Here is a 26,017-nt window from a genome sequence, read left to right on the forward strand (position 1 = left end):
CTTTCATTTTTGAGCCTGTGGTTCACTTTACAGCAGCGGGAAGGGGCTGAGGCTGTTGTTACCTATGGCTGGTGAGTAGAGAGGTCTTTTTCTCCTTGAGGGTCAGGCTTAGGTCTTAGGAAACACTTTATTCAGCTCAATGTCACAAACAGAAGTAACAGAAGGGAAAGAGCTGGTGGTTTGCAAGCCGAAATTTCCCTCCTTATTAGCTCTGTGTAACTTGAATCATTGGGGGAACTTGCCTTAGAGATGCTGAAGGAAAGGAAAGTTTCCAGGTATTTTAGATCCAGGAAAAGTTAATTTCTTTCTTTCAGCTTATGGTAATGAACGGGAGGGCAGGGACAAATAGAGTAAATTATTTGTGTGTGAGGCAACTCCTGAAGGTTCTAAATGCACTCTGAAATCTCACTTCCTGTTGATTCGGAATAAGTCATTTGGGTAATAAATACTGCTCCCAGAGTCACATAAGTGAGCCTTTCGAATTCTATCCCTTTTGCCATCCCTTATATTGAATTGCATGCTTGATCTTTTAAGGTGACTACAGTATTTTTTTTTTTTTCTTTCTCCTTTGTCTCTAGTCCTGGTGCTACTAACTCTAGTGCAGTTTTTCCTAGATTGCTATCAGTTTTTTAACTGGTCTCCTCTTTCCAGAATTTAACCCTCCAATCCATCCTGTATACTACTTTCAGGTCATGTGTTTTATACACTGAAAAAGCAAAAGAGATGTAGTCATTAGCTACTTATGCAGCTAGCATTCAAAAATGTCATATCACATTCTTAGCTTCATTCTCCTCATTTTAAATGGAAGAGATTCAACTAGATCAGCAAATCTGAATAAACTGTGGTCATTTTTTTTTTTAATTTAGATTATTAAGATTATCCTGATTTTGCAGTTCTTAATCTTAAATAGACTGTAAACATTTATAACCTTTTAAATATCTGCAGATACTTCTTATATAACTGGCCTGACACAGATCTGTTTGCAGATTAGAATAATTAGGAAAGATGATTAGTTATCTTTCAAGTCTCACATTCTAGGTATCTATGCATATAATTTTCTTATTCAGGAACTACAGTGGCTTCCTAATGCCTCTTTAGAAATCTCTGAACTTTTCAGGCATGTTTTCTTACTTTTTAAAATATATTTATCCATTTTTCTATTAATTGTGAAACAGAACCCATGGACTGTTCAATTATGAAGGGTTTGATTGCCTGCCACCTAAAAAGTATAACTACCCTGTTGGGGAAACGAATGCAGATTCCCTTGTGTCTGGCAATCAGTGGAATATACAAGGCAAGGTTGGGGTCTCTAACAGTTCCTTTATTGCAGCCATTACAGTATTCACACGTGCACCCCCGCTGTCACTCATCAGTGCTCAGTGCGCGCTGCTGCCCAGTGCCCACTGGGGCTTGGCTGCACTTCTTTGTTCACTTCCTGCTCACTGTCTGAACACGCACACAAATGAACACACACCTTGTGGGGTTTCACCTCTTTTATATTATATACAGACAAAGCTGGGTATTAGCCAAAAATATGACATTAATGCTTATATAACTGCAAGGGCATTGCACATGCCTATCTATTGTTATCTCTAGGCAGCCCACATCTGGGCATCAGGAGTGAGGAAGGCTGACTAGATTCCATTGTCTTCATATCCTCATACCAGAGTTTGGTGAAAAAGAAAGGAATTGTTTATTTAAAGGTTATATAGATTTAGATTATTGGCAGATTTCTGCCACTAAGTCTTCTTTTTTTAAAAACACCCACAAACACATAGTTCTGCCTCGCCCTGCCAAACCAGGCTAGTTTCAGAATAGACAAGTCAGAGGTACCGTTTCCCTCTAGGAGAATAAAAGTCAGTGGCTTCATATTTCCTAGACACTGTTCAGCTTTACCAGTAGCTCCCAATCATTCATGCCTGATTGGGGAGGTTTTGCCTGTGTTGCAGTGTTTTTCAGTTCTTAATTTAGAACCATGCAGTTCTCTCTGAACCCATGTGGCTTGCTCTCTACCTCTTTGCAAACTGTATGGAGTCCCTCTGATTAATGGCTGCCATCTTATTTTTAAATGCCTGACCTTGGTCTATAATGCAGTCAATGTGTGGAGTCCAGTTGCAGCCACCTGTAGAATTTTACACAGGCCCTGTAAGCTTTTCATCACCATTCTATGGTCAAAGCCCCCCCTCCCCATCTCCTCGACATGTGGAACAGTCATAGTTACTTACATATTAAGAAACTAGGTATCTCTTGGGAAAATGGCTGTGCTCCACTGAGTCTCATCCCCCATTTCCCAAACCACGGCTGTGGGGAATTTGGGGGATTCTGCTCTGTAACAATCCCTCTAAAAGATGGCTCCAGCTTCACAAAAAAGTCGTCGGCAGCCGTCCGTCTCGAGAGACGATGGTGTAGCTTCTTAAGAGTCTATCTGCACCGCCGAGAATGGTTGTGCAGTCCGACTCGGGAGTGACACGGTATCTGTCTCCTCCCGTGTTGAATCGACATCTTACGATGACACTGGAGTGTCCTCTCCAGTGAAGCTGAAGCTACAGAGCCTGGGCAGGGTGATATGGAGGGTCTGCTGTTGCCCATGCAGCAGACTCCCCCCTCTCTTCGTAGCTGAAGGATCCAAGGGAAAGACGGAGTCAATACAGCTTGGCTTCAGGTGCGCCGCAGGAGTTGCCGGTGTTGACTACAACGTCAAACCGCCTTAGGGACTCCGGCTCCAGATTTTCTGTCGGGGTTTACTCCCTTAGCCTTTCCCCTGAAGAGGTATGCTGCAAGGCAGCGGAGGTTTTTTGGAATCAGAGTTTTCCTTCTCTGATGTGCCCTGACTGGAAGATTGAACCAGCGACACTTAGCTCGCAGGCCGATGCTCAATCCACTGAGCCAAACCAGCCTATGTTCTGTATTCCCCCTGCTCATACTTCCTTGCTCTTGTGCTTCTTTATTTCTTTGTTTCTTTCAGTGGTATAAATATTTCCAGGGTTTATGACCCATCTCATGACATTTAATTTAAATTCCTAAAATACAAGGATTGATTGTTTTCTTTGCTTGTCTTCTTCATGACGTTAATCCAGCATTTGTTTAGAGAGTAGTAAGTTAGGTACACACTCATGGCTGTGTCTTTGGCTAGACAGGTTGGTCTCATAGGTTATTAGATTGCAATGAGGGCATCTTTAGATAATAAATATGAGAAAGTGAAGGACACTAGAGAAAAACAAGTAAAATGACCCAATAAATAAAAACAACTGAGCTTGATTAGACATTATTAAATAATTAACAATTACAAGAAAAAAGTTGTTAGTCTAGTGAGAAACAAGGAGTACTGGGAGCATATACTTCTGATACTCTGTCTGGTAGTATCAGGTAGAATTCCCTAAAGGAAGTTACATCTAACCTGAGATTTAAAGGATAAATGGAGCATTGGGGGAACAGGAAAAAGTGTGGGAAACTGCCCACATAGAGATTCCCAAGTAAGGGCTTCCTAGAAACTAAAAGAAGAGCATAGTGTTTAAAATGTAATGAACAAGGTGGGTAGAGTGTCAGAGGATGAGAATGAATGAATAAGACAACCTAAATTGCAGTAAGCTCAGAGGTTTCATTACTAATCTAGATTTTAGAACACTAACTATGCTTTGTTGTGAAGAACAGATTAGAAGGGGGTAAACGTAGATTTATAAGGCGCTTGAAGTAATTAAAAAAGGAAGAATGTGGGCCTGAAATAGGACAGTATGAAATTAGAAATGAGAGAAGTACGTAGTCAGATTCCACAAATATTTAGCTCATAAAATCAATACAATTTGTTGTAAGATTGAAAATAACTTAGTTAGAAAGCAGAAGAGATTTACTATTACCATGTTTTACTAGTCTGATGTACTTGGTGTTTAGATATCATATCATTGACTAGTACAAAGAACAAAACAGGTAAATAAAAAACAGATCAACATTATAAAGATGAGTTTAGGAAGCTTCTGAGACATTGAAAAGAGATGGGTATTTGAATCCCAATTTTGGTATCTATGTCCGGGCTGAATCTATAAATTGAGGAGTAATTTATAATGATTTTATGAGAATATATAGATAAAAAGAAGAGGACCTAAGACCCAACCTCTTTGGTTTTGTTGTTTAGCATACTTCTCCCATGCCATTGGTTCAGTCAACACTATACTACCTTGTTGAGTACACAGATAAATGAAACTAAAACCCAGAACTTGAGGAGACTAAATGTTCTATACATTAACCTACATGCTGTTTGTAAGTCTTCAAATTCTTTGTTCCAACATCTGTATTATATATTGCATCTCAGTTTTTCTGCCACATTTTTAAAGAAGCCTTTGTGGCTTCACCTGTAGAAATTTACTTAGACTTTGAGTCCCTGCAGCATTTTGTATTATTTAAAATAAGTCTTCACCAAGTATCATGTAATGTAATTTGATAATTTAAGAGTGGGACAATCTGACTCCTTGAGTTTGAATCCTTTTGCTGCACTTACTATACACACTATGTACTATGCATACTATTTGGGTCAATTATCTAATTAACTCATGTTTGCTTTTTAATATAATAAAATTCTTAATATACTGGTTATATGGAGTTGTAGTAAAGTTTAAGTGTGAAGATTCCTGTATGGCCCTAAGCACCAATGGGGCTCAATGAATATTAACTATTATTACTGAAGCTGTGCTGTAAGAGCAGAATGTGAATTCTGAATTTGCATGATTTGGGATAAATGAGCTATAAAATAGGAAAAATAATATGATCTCATTGAATTATTGTGAGGATATAGCATGTTAATATTTGTATTTATCACAGAAACTTGTAAATAATAATAACAATAATGATGATGATTTACATTGCTTTTTATGTATTTCTTTTAAAATTATGATAAGTGGGAAAGAGATGTTAGCTGTTATTAATTCATTTTAAGTAATTACTTCTTAAAGATTTTATTTATTTATTTTCAGAAAGGGGAAGGGAGGGAGAAAGAGGGGAGGGAAACATCAATGTGTGGTTGCTACTCGCAAGGCCTCAGCCAGGGACGTGGCCTGCAACTCAGGCATGTGCCCTGACACAGAATTGAACCAGTGACCTTTTGGTTCGCAGGCCAGTGCTCAGTCCATTGAGCCACACCAACAAGGGCTATTTTAAATAACTTTTTATTCATGTTTTATAATTTCTATATTTATTTATCATAATAATTACCCAATAAACATTTATTGAAAAAAATCATTCAAGATAACACAGAAAATGAAGCTTTTTTTTTTTTCTAGACTCAAGTTCTTATTCAATGTCTTTGCACATTTTCTTTAAGAAGTGTCATTTTGTGTCAAGGCTATTCTTATATCTAGTTGGACTGGATAATTATTTAGAATTAAATGAGACTTGATGAGATATCCTGCCTTCCTATATATATGTCCAAACCATACCTGTGGTATTAAAAAAAGGATTTATTACTTTGACACCTATATTCCTCTATAAAAGTTCAATTTATCCCAGACAGTAATAAATTAACCTGGTAGCAAATTAATCTACCATATTGAAATATTAATCATTAGATTATTTTCAACTCTGAGTTTTGATTGAAAAAAGATTTTAAAGTATTAGGAACTGGGATGCATTCATTTGCTTATTCATTAATTCATGTGTTTAGCAATTTTATATGTACTTTTAAGTTTTTAAGCACAAAGATGTGAGTAAACTATCTGGATACAAAAATATGGATTCAAAAGCATAGTGCTTTCACCAAGAAAACTAAATATAGAGGAAAGAATAAGTCCTGTGGTCTAGTGCAGTGATCTTCCACATTTTCCCACTCGTGGCACACATTCACTAATAACTAAAATTCTGTGGCACACCAAAAATATATTTTTCCTATCTGACAAAAAATAGGTATAATTTTGATTAGTTCTTGTGGGTGGTTATTGTTATGTTGGTTGATGTCACTTTTTAAATTTAATAATATAAAGGAAAAGAGGTCAGTGCACCTGACTAAATAGTCTGGTATATTATATGTTTAAAAATTCCTGAAAGCCCTCGCTGCTGTGGCTCAGTGGACTGAGCGTCGGCCTGAGAGCCAAGTGTCGCTGGTTCGATTCCCAATCAGGGTACATGACTAGGTTGCACGTCAGGACCCCAGTTGGGGGCACAAGTGAGAGGCAACCACACAGTGATGTTTCTCTCCCTCTCATTCTCCATTCCCTTTTCTCTAAAAACAAACAAATAATTAATTTAAAAAATTCTTGAGGCACATCGGTTGAAAATCACTGCTCTAGTGGGAAAAATGTATAGTATAGTCAAGAGCTTGGACTTTCCTTAGAGCACACATTTCAGGTAGATCAACATCATCACTATGAGAAGGAAAAAAATAGAAAGATAAATATAGGAAGATCGAATTACATTAGACCCAATGTCACAGAAAGGAGATGAGAAAGTATCAAAAAACTTAAATGGTAATGAATCATTAAACGAAGACCAGTGTGTATTTGATGCACTGAGAAAATTCCACAGGTATAATAAAATACTGTGTATTCTATTGGAGAAATGGTGAAATAATCAAAAGGTACCTCACATTACAGGAAGCCCTCTACAAGGCAAAATCCTTTAAGTTGTGCCCGCAGTTGAAGTTGTCTTTGTATTTACCACAGAAGACAAACGCAACGAAAAGCCACTTAAGGCTTTGGAATCGGTTGGTAAAGAAATCTTAACTGGATTTTTGGATGGCTTGGTGAAAAAAAATGTTCTAAATTTGGGGGAAACTGAAAAGAAAAAATTTCACGATGCCAAATCTGGAGACAAAGCGCGGGTCTTGGTGGACATTGTGCGACAGAAACGCCATGAAGCAGGTCAAAGCCTTATTCAAACCTTCTTCAACCCGGACAAAATTTCCATTGGCACAGAAGGTAAGTACGGAGTCATTTACAACATATATCTCAAATTTTCCTCGATCTATTTAGCTCCAATACCCCTCCAGTGTCCTCTATAATGCTCCCATTCTTATAACTATTTTCAAAATACTAGTTTCAAAATACTATTTTCACTAATCGTATCATTGTCATTTTAGCAGCTACTTTGCTTTTGTGAGAGGTGATTCTATTTCCAATCAGCTAAGAAGCCGAGTCTTTGTGTTTGGGTTACCCATGGAAATAGCTTATTGTAGAAACACTTTGAACACTGTGTGACTTCCTTCAAGTTCCTTAACTTCCTTAAGCATCAAACTCAGCATCTTTGACATGGGGCAATTTCAGTAACTCTGCAAGGTTTGTGAGGCTAGGAACATAGTGGAGGGATATGCTGATAATTCCTAAGATTTTAGCTCTTATCTAACACTCTTCTCTGAGTTCCAGACATATGCAGCTCTAGCTGCATATTCAACATTCAATTCAAATATTCCCCTGGCTTCAAAAACTAAGATATCTGAAATGACACACTTGATCCCCCCCACCCCGCATTAAATGCATTCTACTTCTATTCCCTTTTTAATCTCATTAGAACTATAAACTACCAATTTTCTAAATCCAGAGTACAACTGTTTTCTTTGCCAATGAATAATAGCTCTTAACAGAGTGCTAGGCACAAAGTAGGCACATAATAAATATAAGATGAATAGACAAATGGAGAATATGCTTTAATAAATATTAGTTACATAATTATTATTGGCTTACAATATTTAGAACTTTCCAGTGCTTAACTCATTTCTGTAAGTTATGAAATATGACCAGGAAAACACTTGCAAAATGTCTAATATATTAAAATCTTTGAAAACTTTTGACCTATATTGAATTATGAATATTAGTAGAGCCGAAATATTCCCAGGCCCAAGTTGACCACTGACAGAATCTATTTGCTACAGAGTTTAACCTGAAATCCCAGCCCTGAATACTGGATTTTATCAACAATAATAAACAAAAAGATACATATATTATAAAGCCCTCACTAGAACACATAAGCTTTTTAAATGAACCCTTTTCTAGGTAGAAGGGAAATTCCCACCAGCATGTAGGACATCTGATAGATGTCCAAGATCGTGGCCTAAGCTGTATTCTCATTAATATTTAAACTGGTCTTTGGACTTTCTCTTCAGTCTGGGATGGGATGGTAACAGTTTTGATTTTGTTCAGAAATAAGAGATCTGGAGTTGGGAAACAGAATTGAAGTAATGGAAACTTCAAAATAATTTAGGAACCCCAGAAATCACAATGACCTTTAAACCAAACTGAAGTAAACTACTGCATCAGCAGAGAGAGTGGTAGGTAGGAGGTAGATACAGACCCTGTCATGATGTTTTATGTATATGGTGCCAAATACTGTCAAGTACTGTTATTTCATCAGAGATGTAAGTACTGAAATCCCACCAAAGGAGGTGGCTTTGCCTCAACTTGTGCCAACCTCTTCCTGTATTAATTGAAGGAGTTTTCTGAGTCTTTCATAAGGTAACAGATAAGACTGAGATATTAAAAGTTTTATCTAAACTCCTAATTCTACCATTTCTTTCTTTTGCACTGCCAGGCTACTTGAAACTCATTTTGTGCATCAGGTTGCAGAAAAATATTTATATGTTGTAATGAAAAGAATTGTTTTCATAACTAATTATACTTTTAGATGCAACATAGGAATATTAATTCGCAATTTTAACTGCAAACACTAGGTCTATATATAGATACATAACAGTCATTAGGAGATGATGTTTCTTAAGTTAGAGAGTTCACCAAATTTGTAAGAAACTGGAAACAGAAGAGACTTTGAAGAGAAATATATCCTCTAACATATCTCAGGGCCTACGATGTTTTTACATTGCCAAAATCTTCTGGAAAGGGAATGGAGAACATATCATTGTTTAATCTATTAAAAAATGCTCAGAAAGTTTGATTTCCTTAAAGACTTAAAATTTGTTGCATCTCCTGAGCTTAAATTTTTAACAACCGTTTTAGAAAGACATTTATCAAAAAACTATTATGAATAAACTAATGAAAATCAATGAGTAAAATAATTATAAAATATAAAAATTAAAATTTTTATACAAGATAATATTACCTTTTTCTTTTAAATAAAATAAAATCAGAGATTGAATTAGTTGGTTCATCTAACTAAACATCAAGATTTATTACTGTCATGGACAAAAAACTTGCTAATTAGATTGTGGTAAACCTCTCTTCTAATCTGTTTATGAATTCTTCTTCCTTTTTCGTAAAGAGGAGGGCTTTCCCAGTCTCTTGCAAAATCTCAGTCAAGTGATGCCAAGTGGTATTGGAAAATATTTCATTTCTCTAAGGATTAGGTCAGGATGAGTCAGGAAAAATATATTTTCCAACCATGAGGAGTAATTACCTTACATTTTAAAACATGGGATGAAAATTTAATGCTGGTTGTTCAGCATTTTGGAGGCAAGGACATCCAGTGTATGTTAGAATCTCTGACCAAAATATTGTCCCTCTGACTGTAGGATCAGCACTCTGGCTGCTATATAGAATCTCTTCTTCAAATAGCTGACTTCGCAACTTGGCAAAAATTGTAGAAGCTCATCTCCTCTGGAAAAGTTAAGAATTCAGGTTCAGGTTGCAGAAAAAAATAATACCTGGATGGTACAGGATTCAGGATGCTATTAAGTGTTTAGTATGTGTATGTGTGTATGTGTACACTGTAAATTAGGAGTAGTCTTGGGATGTTATACCCTCCAATATGACAGCTACCAGCCACATTGTGAATATTAAGTGCTTGAATTGTGGGTAGTAATGCATGCTGAAGTGATAATAACTTGGATATATTGTGTTAGATACAATATTGTTAAAATTAATTTTAATTATTTATTTTTACTTTTTAATGAGCATTAGAAAAATTTTAATTGCACATATGACTCAATTATATTTCTAATGGATAGCACTCTGATGAATATTTACTCAATATACTCTTGTTCATTGACAAGAAAAAGTTTACTTAGGTGCATGAGATTTCTAGAGTAAAAAATTGCTAAACTCAAACTGTTCGTGATGAGCATAAAAAGGCTAAATTTGACCCAAATCATCAAGGTAGTTTCCTCATAATAACCAGAATTTGTCATCATATTTCTGGATGGATCTGTTAACAAGCATTTCTCCTTTCTTTCCCAATAACAATACATCTCTTAATACTAGAGGTTAGGTATAGCTATAGTTCTTACATTAAAATATTTTAAAATATCTTCTCAGGATTTACCTTTTCTGTCAGTGTTCTTATGTGATACTTGGTTCACAGATGCAGATGTTAACATTTCTGTCATGTGATGTCATTTGATATATCTTTCAGCTCCTACAGAAGTGGCTGGACCAGCTGAGTCAACAGAATCTACAGATACCCTCAAGCTTTGTCCTCATGAAGAATTCCTGAAACTGTGTAAAGAAAGGGCTGGAGAGGTACTGTGTTTTGTACATAAAGTAGAGAAAGAGAGAGAAACAATTGCTTTTACCGAATACTCAATCTCTTAAAGCATTAATGGCAGAGTGGTGAGGTGAAGACAGCAGTAATGTCTTTCTCAGATGCTTTGAGCAAGGAGGAAATCATCTAGCCTCACACAAATTCAAATTTTCCTCCAATCTCATGATAAAATACAGATCTCTCAGTATATTTTTTGTTCTCATATCTATTTGTGATTTATTACAATTAAGCTTCAGTCATAAAATCAAAATATTTGTGAGTATAAGATAACATGGCTGAGTAGTAATTATCTGCATACTACTTGAAAAGCCTGAACGTGAAACATGTTTTAAAAATATATTTAAGCCCAAAACACATAATATACTGATGTGTTAAAAATAATATCAAAATAATGATGTTACCGAAAGCAAAAGATCTTTGCCAATAGCAAATGTTTCCTGGTGTTTATGAAATTTGATCTGAATCTTGAATACCAAGAACAGTTTGTCTAGGTGAAGAGGAGAGAGAAGAAAGTTAGAGTAGAAATTGTTTTAGTGTCCTCAAGATTCTTGAGTAACTACCCCAAATATGTGGTTCCACGTCCGGGCTTTGAAGAATGAATCATTTTCATGTTTTTTTTTTTTTTCAGTGTATGTCTTTTCTTTTTAAATAATCAGAAGGTTTGAAATCACATTCGATTTCTACTTCTTTTTATTGTCAATTCAGTTTATTACAAAGAAAATGGCAGAGTCTCTGGAACAGGAGAGGGGAGAGGGCAGCTATATGAGCCTGTAGGAAAGCAAGAGAGATTAGTGTATGGCAGTTTAAAGGCTATGAAGTGAAATGAAACACACTGCATATCTATTTCCTGCAGATCTATCCAATAGAGGAGAAACAGGACCGCACTCGTCTGGCTCTCATCATATGCAACAGAGAGTTTGATCATCTTCCACTCAGGCAGGGGGCTGAGCTTGACATTGCAGGGATGAAGGGACTGCTTGAGGGCCTTGGCTACAGTGTGGATGTGGAAGAGAAACTCACAGCCAAGGTAAGGGCTCCTCTCCCACCCCAAACATACATATTCAACACACATCCTTGCATTAACAAGTTAACTTTATAATCTCTGCCAAACACCTTAACAACTGTTGGGCACATATTGTGTGTTTGTGTTTATATGTGTATACAAAATGAAATTATTATGTAAGTGAAATTTCTGTCTCTTTTGAGTTCCAAATATTCCCAATTCTATAAAAAAATACAAAAAGTGATTGGCATGTGAACCCATAGATTCTTAGTTCCAAAGAGAGATGACTGGGATTCAGACACATTATTTCCAGACAGTTCTTAGATAATGAATGCTTATCAAGCATGTACTCACATATAAATCCTGAGTCCTGACTTTGTCCCAGGGCCTTTTTCTGGCACTGGGGGTAAATCTGTGAATGGAGAGAAGCTCACAATGTTTTATGTTTACAGTATTCCCTTACTTATCACGGGTATTACATTCCAGAGCCCACTGCGAAGTAGGAACCTTAAATTTATTCTACACTCTTAAACCTACGTAACTTTAACAACATTTGTATACAGTACCAGAAAATCCTGTGATATAGTGAAAAATCTGCGATAAATAATTAAATATAATATTTAAAAAATCCCACGATACAGTGAGGCTGCGATAAGTGAACCGTGATATAGCAAGGGACTACTGTACTGGTGGGGCACCAATCCAACAAAAAGAAAAACAGGAAATTTCAGATATTTTGTGTGTCTAAATGTATCTCTGTCAGAGTGAATAGAAAGTTAAAAGTAAGTGAAAAAAAAAATAAGAGAAAATTGATGATGGGGGAATGCTTGTTTCGATGGATTGGTCAAGAAAAGTTTTGTTAGGAGTCACTACAGGAGCTGACACATGACTACCATGACTACCAGTAAAAAGACAGGTCTGCAAATATGTGGATAAAATACTTCCAGAAGGATAACTACAAATGAACAGTCTAAACTAAACATAAAACTAGAACAAGAAAAACACAGGAGGACCAGTGTAACTAGAGCTTACAAGAGAAGGAAAAAGGAAGGAGGAAGTATACATTAGTCAGAAGATTGATTTTATTCTAAGGACAGATAGAAGGATATTTGAAGGGAAGTGGTATGATACTTTTCTGACACAAGGCCCTATTAATTAATGAGATAAAAGGTAGAGATAGAAGAAAGCATGTAAGTGAAACTAAAATAGTGTAAAATGTACCAAGAGGACAGTTCATATAATTTTAGCAGGAGCAGTCAGTTGAACCCCTGCTCCATTGTAGGAAAGAAAGAAAGAAAGAAAGGAAGAAAGAAAGGAAGGAAGGAAGGAAGGAAGGAAGGAAGGAAGGAAGGAAGGAAGGAAGGAAAAGAAAGAAAGAAAGAGAAAGAAAGAAAGAAAGACAAACAGCTATCCTTGTGCAACCACTATGTGAAGGAACAGTGGTTGGAATATTTTAGATGTTTCTTATACTGCTCATGATAAATAGGAGATAAGGTTATTGTTAATGCTTGTCCCATTAAAGTAAGACATAGTGGTTTTTTGCAGGAGATGGAGTCAGTGCTGGAGGCATTTGCTGCCCGCCCAGAGCACAAGTCTTCAGACAGCACATTTTTGGTGTTCATGTCTCACGGCATCCTGGAAGGAATCTGTGGGACTGCGCACAGTGATGAAAAGCCAGATGTGCTACCTTATGATACCATCTTTCGCATGTTAAACAATCGTCATTGCCTCAGTCTAAAGGACAAACCTAAGGTCATCATTGTCCAGGCCTGCAGAGGTGGTGAGTTCTGATATGGAAAATCCAGAGTTCATGAGGTGTTTGCCGAGAACTGTGATGTGTTTTGGTGTTAAGGGAAGCAATCTTAGTCCACATTCACTGCAAATAGAGTGAATTAAATTCTTGGGAAGCTCCAATCAAGGGGTTGATATCATGAAAAATTATCATTTCAGCTGAGAAATATTCAGTTTAATCCAAGGTAAGTGGTGAAAGATATTCAGAATCCCTAAATCAAAGTTAAACAAACATATTTAAACCTTGGAAGGAAATCGTTTTAATGACAGCTTTTCTTGTAAATGTTTTTGCAGACATTTTGACATTCTCTGACTTGATAAGACTTTCATTTGAAAGCAGAACTATTCTGTAACAGCAACACCCTTTTTCCCCCCTCTGTTTTATTGAAAGGGAACTGAGGGAGATATGAGGGTGTTACAGAACCCCTGGGCTGCTCCAATTGAAAACAAACCCACGGGCTCTTTAGTTAGGGGTCCGATTGCCCGCCGCCAAAATTACAACTCTGAACGTTATATTTGAGTGAAAAGAAAAATTGTTTATTTAACAGTTACACATATCCTTGCCTCCCCTCTACCAAACCTAACCAGTTTTAGGGGGATCAGAAACACCGTTTCCCTACTTCCTAGGCACAGTTCAGCTTTACCAGCAGCTGCCAATCACTCAAGCTGATTGGGGAGGTCCTTTCTGTGCTGTGGTGCCCTCCAGCTCTCAATGCAGGACCGCCTGGGTTCTCAGCCTCCTTGCGAACTGTCTTCTTTCTGTAAACCGCGTGGATCTCCTCTCCTTCTCCAGAGCACCTCTGTGAACACCCACCAGCGAGGGAGACAGCCCCAGAGTGTGCCCCCGAGCATGCCCCTGAGCGTGTCCCCCCTAAAGTGTTCGCAGCTGCCTATATATCCCTGACTGCGTCCTCTGACGCAGTGGGTGTTGCCAATAGTTATGACCATTGGCAGAACCCCACATAGGCTCTGTGTGCTTTTTCCATACCATCACCTGGTTCAAGACTCCTCCCATCCACCTGAGGCTTTGGATGCATTAAAGCAATTTACATAATGAAAGACACCGGCCATCAGCCTCAGGCATGTGGAGGCATTCTGAAAGCTGCTTCCTTCTCCCCATCCCCCCAGCCACAAACTCCGGGGATCTTTGGACTCCCCTGTTTCTGTAACAAGGGTACTTGGCATTGCTCCCCAAATTTTATTTTATTTTTTTCTGACTTCCAATTGCCTGCTAGCTTTTTGGTGCGGTGTTTAGGAAAAGAACAGAAACAATTTATCTAAAACTGGTAACTATGTCCTGAAATTATGGGGCTAGGGCTTTAATTCCCTTGTTCTTCTTAGCAAATGGGTTCTCCCAGTTTTATGATACTGTCACTGTTTACAGACAAGATGTTGTCACTGTTAACTGCCACATTGTTCAAAGACATAGAAAGAGTCCAAATTATGTGTGTGGAGGGAGAGTTCAGTATGTATGTGTGTGTGAGTGTGTAATGTGTGTGTTTAAAACTGGTGAGAATAAACATTCATTTATTTTATTTTTTATTTGTTGATTTGAGAGACAGTGTGTGAAAGAGGGAGAAAGAAAACATTGATTTGTTGTTCCACTTATTTATGCATTCATTGGTTGAATCTTGTATGTGCCCTGAATGGGAATGGAGCGCACTAATTGTCATACTGGGATGCCATTCTAAGGAACTGAGCTACCCAGCCAGAGCAAGAATAAACATTTAAAAAGAATGTGGTGGGCAATTGTGAGAGTCAAACTGAGGGAAGTACACGGTGTTTACAAAGTTGATGTCTCCACAGCAAATCGTGGGGAACTGTGGGTCAGTGACTCTCCAGCGGCCTTGGCAGACAGCTCTTCACAGTCACATGAGAGACTGGAGGAGGATGCCGTTTACAAAGCTCACGTAGAGAAAGACTTCATTGCTTTCTGTTCCTCAACTCCACGTAAGTGTCTTTCAGTTGCAGACAAGGATTTGTGAGCCTGAAGTTACCTCTGAGTGATGTTAGAATTTTAAGATAGGCTCTATTTAACAATGATCTAACCACACTTTGAATACTGTCAAAATAATTTATATTTATCTCATGTTATCTAATGGGAACAAAAATTCTATATGTTTTCCACTTTTTAAATTTATACTTTTACTATAACTGCTGTACTTTAAGGACTACCAAACATTAAAACAATCTAATGCAAGCAATTTTTTTTACTATACACCATTTAAAAACAAATGATTGATTCAATTTCCCATTAAATCTATTAAATGTTTACAATAGAGTTGTATGGATCCTGGGACTGGTTACACTTTTTCAAATTATCAACTCCAAGCCTTTTTCACCATATTTTCCATCTGATGCTATTAGTGTCATTGCCTACCTCAGCAAGGTGTGAAGATCCTTTAAAAGAGGTAAAAAAGATACTCTGGAGCTCATTAGGCCTAGTAATAGGGGATCGGGGTTTAGTTCTTAGACTAGGTAGTCATCTTAAGAACCCTTACATTGGAATGTTTCTAATTTGAAAATTTTTGTTTAAAGTATTTTTTAAAAACCACCTCATAGAGTTTTAATTGATATACAAAAATATATATACTTAATATATGTAACATAATGATTTTGGATATAAGTACACATCTGTGAAACTGTCACCACAATCTATATTATAAATATACCCTTTCCCTCAAAAAGTATCCTTTGGATGTATCTACTTTGTTTTTTTACTCTGAAGGAACAGTATGATTTTTACTCTTTAACAGCCTTGGGGCCAGGTGGCCATTTTTGATGCTCACTGTATGAACATGGGAAAATTCTTTAACCCCTCTGAGTTTCTATTTTTTTCTCTGAATATGGCATAATTCCGTTATCTCTCAAAGTTCTTTTCAAATCATGTGAATGAACATGAGGCACATAATAAGAGTCAGTTCCAAGAATATGATGCAGTCCTTATGCAATTCTGATAAGTTATCTCTTAGTTAATGTCTGCCAGCTTTTTATTTCCACTTTGTGGAAAATGAGTTAATGTAGATATATGTGTTTCCCTTAGATATGTCAAATTAATCCCCAAGCTACACTTGGAAAACAAACACATAAAACAAAAAAATGTAATGAAAGATAGTTAAGTACACAGCCCTAAGCTTATCACTCCTTATCATCATAGATAATGTATCCTGGAGAGACATCAAAACGGGTTCTCTCTTTATTACAAAGCTGATCACATGCTTCCAGAAATATTCTTGGCGTTGTCACATTGAGGAAGTATTTCGGAAGGTAAGCTCCTTTTTCCATTTCTAATCCCTTTTTTAGTTCAGTAAGACTTTACTATTATTTTTATTTCAAGTGACAACAACAGATTTTGTCAACAAATGAAGTAGAGCATTGCTTAGTTTCTGCTCTCCAGTACTTAAAAATCTGAGTTAGAAAAAGAAGATTCACCACAGCAGCTGATCAAAATAGACCAACAGAATATTAAACAGAAGAAGCTTGTATGTTTTAGGTTATAAATTCTTAAAATTCAAAATATGGAAATTATTTTGAATTAATTTTATTGCTTAATGTATTAAGTATGTATTGTGTACTCTTTTTAGTAATTTATGCTATTTTGGGGATACTGGGGTAGATGAAACATTTGTCCTAAGGCTACCTATGACCCATATTTTTATGATAGAGATGGATGCTTAACAAGTAGACCAACAAACAAACGTGTCACTATAGATTGTGATAGGGTCAATAACAACAACAACAACAAAAATTCTAGGGCATTGAAAGGAAATACAGAAGTCATTCTCTGAATGGAGTGGTCCGGAAGGAAGATTATATTTCTATCCAAGCTCAGGACATTTTTTTTCTATTTTTTTATTATTGTTTTTGAATTACAGTTGTCCCATTTTTCCCCCATCGATCTTCCCCACCCAGCCCACCCCTTCTCCCACAATCATATTCCCACCCACCCCCCCCCCCCCCCGGTGTCCATGTACATGAGTCATTTATACATGTTCTTTGACTAAATCCTTCCCTTACTTATCCCCCTTCTCTCCCTCTTCCCTCCCCCCTGATAACTGTTATTTTGTTTCTTGTTCAATTTAGTTCATTTGTTTGTGCTGTTCCTTAGTCTCCTGTATTAGGCGATATCATATGGTATTTTACTTTCATTGCCTGACTTATTTCACTGAGCACAATTCTCTCTAGTTCCAACCATGTTGTCACAAATGGCAGGAGTTCCTTCTTTCTTTCTGCTGCATAGTACTTCATTGTGCAAATGTACCACAGTTTTTTAATCCACTCATCTACAGATGGGCACTTAGGCTGTTCCAGCACTTAGCTATTGTAAACAGCGCTGCTATGAACATAGGGGTGCATAAGTTCTTTTGAATTGGGGTTTCAGGATTTTTTGGGTATAATCCTACCAGTGGAATTGCTAGTTCAAAAGGCAGTTTCATTTTTCGTCTTTTGAGGTAATTCCCTACTGCTTTCCATACTGGCTGCACCAGTTTGCATTCCCACCAACAATGCAGTAGGGTTCCTGTTTCTCCACATCCTCGCCAGCACTTGTTTGTTGATTTCTTGATGATGGCCATTCTGACAGGTGGAAAGTTGCATCACATTGTGGTTTTTATTTGTATCTCTCTGATGGCTAGTGATGTTGAGCATTTTTTCATGTGTCTATGGACCTTCCGTGTATCCTTCTTGGAGAAGTGTTTGTTCAGGTCTTTTGCCCATTTTTTAATTGGGCTGTCTGTCTTCTTGGTGTTGAGATGTGCAAGATCTTTATATATTTTGGAGATCAGTCCCTTGTCTGATGTATCATTGGCAAATATGTTTTCCCATATGGTTGGTTCCCTTTTCATCTTGCTGTTTTCTTCTGCTGAGCAGAAACTCTTTAGTTTGATGTAGTCCCATTTGTTTATTTTTTTTCTTTATTTCCCTTCCTTTAGGAGATATATCAGTGAAAAAAATGCTACGTGGGATAATTGAAAATTTCCTGCCTATGTTTTTCTCTAGGACTTTTATGGTGTCATAGCTTACATTTAAGTCTTTGATCCATCTTGAGTTTATTCTCGTGTGTGATGTAAGTTGGTGGTCTAGTTTCTTTTTTTTTTGCATGTCCCTGTCCAGTTCTCCCAGCACCATTTGTCGAAGAGGCTCTTCTCACTCCCTTTTATGCTTCTTCCCCCTTTATCAAATATTAGTTGACCATAGAGGCCTGGGTTTATTTCTGGACTCTCTTTTCTGTTCCATTGATCTATATGTCTGTTCTTATGCCAATACCAGACTGTTTTGATCACAGTGGCTTTGTAGTAATGTTTGATGTCTGGTATTGTGATTCCTCCTGTTGTGTTCTTCTGTCTCAAGATTGCTTTGGCTATTTAGGGTTTTTTTTGGTTCCATATGAATTTTTGAAGTACATGTTCTAGGTCTGTGAAATATGTCATTGGTATTCTAATAGGGATTGCGTTGTATCTGTAAATTGCTTTCGGTATTATGGACATTTTAAGGATGTTGATTCTTCCCATCCAAAAAAATGGTATTTCCTTTCATTTATTTGTATCTTCCTTAATGTCTTTCTTCAGTGTTACGTAGTTTTTTCGGGTAAAGGTCTTTTATCTCTTTGGTAAAGTTTATTCCTAGGTACTTAATTTTTCTTGTTGCTATAGTAAATGGGAATTTTTTTAAATTTTAGTTTCTATCTATGATATTTTATTGTTGATATACAGAAATGCCTTAGATTTCTGTATATTTTACTTTGTACACTGCTATTTTGCCAAATTTACTTATTATGTCGAGTAGGTTTTTTTTTGAGTCTATAGGGGTTTCTGTGTATACTATCACGTCATCTGCATATAATGACAGTTTTACTTCCTTTTCCCAAATTTGAATGCCTTTTATTTCTTTTTCTTGTCTGATTGCTGTGGCTAGAACTTCCATCGCTATGTTGAATAGGAGTGGAGAGAGTGGACATCCTTGTCTTGTTCCTGATCTCAGGGGGAATGCTTTCAATTTTTGTCCATTGAGTATTATGTTGGCTTCAGGTTTCTCATATATAACCTTAATTATGTTGAGGTATCTTCCCTCTATTCCCATTTTGCTGAGTGTTTTAATCATAAATGGGTGTTGTATTTTATCAAATGCTTTTTCTGCATCTATTGATATGATCATGTGATTTTTGTTTTTCATTTTGTTTAGGTGGCATATTATATTTATTGATTTGTGAATATTAACCCATCCTTGTATCCCTGGGATGAATCCCACATCCCACTGTCTATTTTGTGCTACCCGATTATGCTTCTTAATCCCCGCACCATTTCCCCATTGCTCATCCTTCCCTCTCCCAGCTGATAATTCTCCAATGATCCCCATATCTATGAATCTGTTCCTATTACGGTTTGCATAATGGATTTTGTTTTCATTTTTTAGATTCAGCTGTTGATAGTTGTCAGTTTGTTGTCATTTTACTGTTTATAATTGTGATCTTCTTTTTCTTAAATAACTCTCTTTGACGTTTCATATAATAATGGCTTGGTGATGATGAACTCCTTTAGCTTCACCTTGTCAGGGAAGCACTTCATCTGCCCTTCCATTCCAAATGATAGCTTTGTTGGATAGAGTAATCTTGGTTGTAGGTTGCTTTTCATCACATTGAATACGGCTTGCCAGTTCCTTCCTGCCTGCATAGTGTCCTCTGAGAAATCAGCTGATAGTCCTATAGGCACCCCCCTGTAGACAACTCTCCACCTCTCTCTAGCTGCCCCCAGGACTCTGTCTTTATCTTTCACCTTTGGCATCTCAATCATGATGCGTCCTGGTGTAGTCCCTTCTGGGTCAAGCTTGCTGGGACCCTCAATGCTTCCAAGACCTGTATGTCCATCTCCTTCATACAATTTGGGAAGTTTTCCTCGTTTTTTTTCAATTTTTGCTTCCTCATTCTGCACTTGTTGACTTTTTTTTCTTCCTTATGTTCCAAATCATTGATTTGAACCCCAATTTCCTTCCCTTCACCACTGGTTTTGTGTGGATTTTCCTTCATTTCACTTAGCATAGCCTTTACTTCTCTTATGCATTTGCCATACTCAAGCATATCTGTCAAGTCTGTGAGCATCTTTATAACCAGTGTTTTGAATTCTGCATCAGTTAGGTTGTCTATCTCCTCATCTGTGAGGTTGGCTATCTCCTCGTCACTTTGTTTTCCCACTGGAACCTTGATTCGTTTCCCCTTTTGAGCCATACTTCTCTATCTTCTCATTCTGACAGGCTCCTGTGTTTGCTTGTCTCCACATCCCAGGTAGTGCTGTCACTCCTGTTATGTTGTAAGGGGCAGAGCCTTAGGGATTCATCAGTACAGGGTGACCTGTTTCACCACGTTGTGACGCTATACGTTGAGGAGGGGTCCAAGAGGGAACAGTGCCACTTGTCCAGCACTCACCCTTTTCCAGGCACCTCTCCCACTTTCACAATGGACTGGCTCCCCTCTAGCTGCTGACCCGGCCGTTGTTCCCAGAGTGGGTGTGTCTGCAGACGTTCTAGAACCATAAGGTCCTTTAAAAAAGCAGACTCTGCTAGAGACTGGCAGTTTCTGCCTCTACCCCAAACCCCACTGGTCTGCACAGTCAGAAGCAATGAGGCTTGATTTTCCCCGGTGCTGGGACCGTGAGCTGTGCGGTCAAGTGAGCAGCTGGGAACACTCCCCAGGTGTCCCTCCTGACTTTTTAAAACATGTGACTGTGCTTTCTGCTGGCCTGCTGCTGCCGCCGCTGCTGCCTCTGGTGCTGCGACCATCACACCACATCCTCTCCACCCTGGCTTCAGCCCTCCTACCTGTCTGGATGAGTATTTCTTCTTCATATCTTTGTTTGCTGGACTTCCATGCAGTTTGATTTTCTGGAACTTCTGGTCATTTCTAATTTTGAGGTAGTTATATTCCTTCTTAGTTGTGGGGGAGATGTAGCATGTCTGTCTATGCCTCCATCTTGGCCAGACGTCCACTTCTTTTCCTTAAAGCATTCCCTTTAGCATATCTTGCAATGCTGGTTTGGTGGAGTTGTATTCTTTTAGTCTTCCTTTGTCTGAGAAACTCCTTATTTCACCTTCCATTTTGAATGAGAGCCTTTCTTGGTAGAGTAATCTTGGTTGTAGGCCTTTGTTTTTCATTGCTTGAAATATTTTTGATCATTCCCTTCTGGCTTGTAGTGTTTCTGTTGAGAAATCTGTTGATAGCCTTATTGGAGCTCCCTTGTATGTTGTTTGCTGTTCTTCTCTTGCTGCTTTTAGGATTCCCTCTTTGTCTTTGAATGTTGACATTTTAATTATGATGTGCCTTGGAGTGGGCCTTTTTGGGTTCATCTTCATTGGAACCCTCTGTGCTACTTGGACTTGCATGACTTTTTTTCTCATCAGGTTAGGAAAATTTTCTGCCATTACTTTTCCTATCTGGTTTTTATCCCTTGCTCCTCCTCTTCTCCTTCTTGTATCCCTATGATTCTAATATTGTTTAGTCTCATGTTGTCCTGCAGTTCTCTTAAACCCTCTTCATTCTTTTTAAATATTTTTTCATTTTGTTGTAATGTCTGGGAATTTTTTTCTACATTGTCCTCTAATTCACTGATCCGATCCTCTGCTTCGTTTAGCCTGCTGTTGATTGATTCTACTGTGTTATTCAGTTCTGAAATTGTATTCTTCATTTCTTCCTGGTTCTTATTAATAATTTCTATGTCTTTTTTATGCTGATGTAGTTTTCTGTAAGTTCCTTGTAGCTTCGGTGAGATTTTTTATAGTTTCCTTGGAGTTCCTTGTAATTTCCCTGGAGTTTGTCATAGTTTTCTTTAAGACTCTCAAGTACATAGAGCTTTTTTATCACCATTCTTTGAATTCCATATCTGATAGTTGGCTTGTGTCTATTGCATCTATCTCTCTTTCTAGGGATTCCTCTTTTCCTTTCACTGGGAGGTTGTTTCTGTGTCTTCCCATGTTGGATACTTTTTTTTTTTAATTAGATTTGTCTGCTTTGATTTCCCACCTTTGTGGTGTGAGATTCTTTATAGGAGACCTGGGGGATTTGGTGGTGCAGTCTCTTTGATCTCCTGAGCCTGATGCTCTTGGGATGCCCTTTATGCCATTTGTTTATGCTGTCTGGTTGTATTTCAGTTACTCTTTGGTGGATTCTTCCCTCTGGCTAGTTGATTGAGGGTCACTCTGCCCACCTTGTCTTGAGTTCTTTTGTGGAGATGCTGTTAAAACATAAACACACAACCCAGGCAAGAAACCCACGCCCTCAAAAATATTCCCCAACCACGATCCCACTGTTGGCAGCAAATGAGATAGTATTAATATAAATATAGAGAGGTTAAGACTATTATACTATAGGAGAAAGAGATAAGAGTTGTTTTAAATGAAAGAAAGATAATTTTTGAGAGGGAAGATGATAGAATAATAATAGTAGCAAGTAAGGTCAAGGCTATGCAAGACAGTAAGTAGTATTTACATTGTATGTTAAAAAAGAGAGGGAAGAATACAGAATAAAGTGAGAGAGTGGAATTATATAGTATTTGGTTTAAATAACAGTTATATGCTATATGTTTAGTTTGAAAGGGAGGCTAAACAAAACAGATAAACAAACAAACAAACAAAAATTAAGAAGAATAGGAGGGAGAGAAGGTGGGAAACAGACTAAATAAAGAGTTAAAATAAAGGAAGAAAAATAAAATAAAATAAAAAGGAAGAGAAAAAAGGGAAGAAAATAAAAGGAAAGAGAAAAAAAAGGGGAAAAAAAGAGAGAGAGAAAAAAAGAAAGAGTTTTTACTCAGTTCAACATTTGTGCGCAGTCTTCTTTTTCTGGATCCACACTTGGTCAAAATTCCATGAGTTTCAAATCTTTTCTGGGTGGCCGGCTGTGAGGAGATCTGGCTGGTTTCTGTAGCTGCTTTTCTCTCACTTGTGGGCCTGCTGCAACTTTCTGCTGTGAGCCGCACTGAGTTGGATCTCTCCCCACTTGTCCTGTGGCACCCTCCAGTAATCCTCAGGCTTCTCTAACGAAGTTGTTCTACTGGCAAGCCAATGCACATGTCCCTAGTGCCCGCCCAGCCTTGGGTCCTGTCTTCACTCCTCCTCCGAAGAAGTCTCTGTGCTCCAAGTTGTAGCACTGGACTGTGTCCGTCCCTGGCTGGCAGTGTCTCACTGTTGGCCTGTGCACACTGCTTGCCTGCCTGGGGTCCCCACTGAGTCTTCGTTTCTGCTGCAGCTCTCCTGTATGGGTCTCTCTCCCCGGCTTAGTTCTGCTCTTCTGTTTAGTGGTGCTGTGATGCAAGTGCCTGGGGTGCAGTGTTGCCAGCCCAGGTTTGCCAGCGCAGGGCGTATGAACCTAGACTCAGTTCATACAGCTTCCCACAGTCTGGGCCCACTCACCGTCATTTCACACCTCCAGCTGTTTCAAGGAAACCTTCCTATTGTCTCCCTCCTGGACTCTGCTGGTCTCAGCGCCTATGGCAAGCAGATCCCGGTCAATGAGCCGGTCTGCAGCTGCCCCTTTGGGGTGTGGTATGGCAGCGGTGCTGGGCTGGGGGGCCCAGCCACTCCCCTTGAGAGTGCGAGTGAGCCTTCTGTCCTTTTCCACTCTGCTCCCACACTCTCTTCCCTGTTCTCAGTATCTGAAATCCATGCTCACTCACTCATCTCCGTGTTGTACTCCAAGCCTTACCACGATGGGAGCAAGCAGACAACACTGCTACCTACTCCGCTGCCATCTTCGGACTCAGGACATTTCTTTATTTCCCCCACCCTCCTAATTTGTTTTCTCCCATAGTTCTGTCCACCACTTGTTTGGTATATATTTTACTTATTTTTACCTGTACTTAGTGCCTTGAATGCAAACTTCATGAAAGCAGGAATTTGCTCAATACCTCAACAAGTTGCATGAATAAATGAACAGATACTCACCTGCCTTTTTCTTTAGTGAGAAAGGTATTGGTTCTAAGAATATGAGAAAGTATTGCCATTTTATCCTAAATTAAAAACTGTAGAGAACAGGAGCAGTCTTGTGGGAAGAGGAATACACCTTCAGTAAAGTGGAAAAGATTGCAGTGTAATATAAGTTAGGATCTCTGGGAGTGGCAGCTTAAGAAGTTGAGTCATGTTGGATGAATAGGAATTACACATTGTAATCGCAAAGGAATTGCTAAGAAATTACAAATAGGATCTCATTAATCAGTCCATGGCAAAAAACTTCAGAGTTCAATTTGGTGGTGGGGATTGTGAAGATTGTGTCCATGTCTTAAGAAAAAAATTTTGGATTTTGTGGCTTATTGAATTAATGAGTTAACCTTGAGTGTTTAAGGTAGAGGATCTTTGAGACCCAGTTCAGTTCTGTAAAATAGAAGAAATAGTTAGAAAGACCTTGGATTAGACATGAGGTATTTGTTTTATGATAAAGAGTATATTCTCACATGGAGAATTACTTCTATAAGGTAGGGTGGCAGTGATGGGGCATTAGAATGTCCATGGGCTTGGTTCAATCAACCCCAGGAGCACCCTTCATTCTCACATTTTTTTTTTGCTCACAGTGCAAAATGTTTTGTGAGATGGCTGAGAGTTATGTTTGATCCAGAGTCTCTTTTTTGCTTTTAGGTACAACTCTCGTTTGAAAAACCAGATGTTAGAGCCCAGATGCCCACCATTGAACGATTATCCATGACAAGATATTTCTACCTGTTCCCTGGCAATTGAAAATAATATCAGAGATGTTGATAGGTAAAATAAATGAGAGTAATATTGGTGGTGAGGTCCAATGATCAAGTACAGCTAATTGCTTGGGTTTTCCAATTAGTGTTGTTTGTTAATGTAGTTTGATGGTTAGATTTTTTAAAATTTCTTTTGCTCTGCTTATACACATCTGTGTCTTGTGCCTTCTCCACAATCAATTAATCAATCAGTCAGTCAATCAAGGAGATAAGCCAGACCAAGACAGAAAAATACAAACAATGAAGGACACAGGGTAGCAATGAATAAAACAGAACTGTAACCATGCTTCCATTATTAGTTATCCCCCCCCTCTCTCACAACACACACACACACACACAAAACACGTACTCACAGACACTGAATTACCAAACTTGCCTCAGATCCTGAAAAGAAAACTAAAACCAGAGGAACTGCTTTTAAGTGCAGTTATCACATTACTGACATTGAATTCCCATTACCAGACAGTATAAAACATACCCTTGGCTGTAATGTTTGTGCTGATGCTCATTCTGATTCTCTAATATTCTTATATTTTAGATTATAGGAGTCGGCCTTCAGAACCTAAATTACTGCTCAGAAACCCCTTTAAACACTCATGTTCATACATAGTGTTTTGGTCAAAATATTTAAAATAGGCTCATTGAGTTCATACCCAAGAATTACTTTACTAACAACAGTTATCTCACACGGTATAATAAGTACATTATTAATCTACTTCTCAGCAACATAATTAGAATTATATAGTAAAATTTATCTCAATACTTTATTTTAAAATATATTTTATCTTATTGTTGTTCAATTACAGTTGCCCCAATTTTCCGCTTTTGCTCTCCCCTGACCCACCCAAACCCCTCCTCTCACAGTCAGACCCCACCCTGTTGTCCATGTCCACGGGTCCTTTATAATTGTTCCTTGACTAAACCCTTCCCCTTCTTTACCCCATTATCTGCCTCTGCTCTACTGGTCACTTTTCAATTTGTTCCTTATTTCCAAATCTCTGTTCTATTTTGCTTGTTTGTTTGTTTAATTAATTAGGTTCCACTTATAGGTGAGATCATATGCTATTTGTCTTTAACCACCTGGCTTATTTCA

General features: G+C 37.9%; 1 protein-coding gene across 1 annotated transcript; it reads left to right on the forward strand.

Moving 5' to 3' along the window:
* On the forward strand, window positions 1–24,963 carry LOC150018853 (caspase-13-like). The gene is made up of 8 exons (XM_090267872.1): window positions 1–71; window positions 6,645–6,899; window positions 10,279–10,385; window positions 11,261–11,434; window positions 12,956–13,190; window positions 15,008–15,151; window positions 16,359–16,468; window positions 24,812–24,963. The coding sequence occupies exons 1-8, from the start codon at window positions 65–67 to the stop codon at window positions 24,908–24,910; spliced, it is 1,131 nt and encodes a 376-aa protein (XP_090123998.1). The 5' UTR covers window positions 1–64; the 3' UTR covers window positions 24,911–24,963.
* Window positions 24,964–26,017: the final 1,054 nt, after the last annotated feature.

This window comes from Furipterus horrens, unplaced genomic scaffold, assembly GCF_987537825.1.
Source record: "Furipterus horrens unplaced genomic scaffold, mFurHor1.1.pri manual_scaffold_2, whole genome shotgun sequence".
Lineage (NCBI taxonomy): Eukaryota > Metazoa > Chordata > Mammalia > Chiroptera > Furipteridae > Furipterus > Furipterus horrens.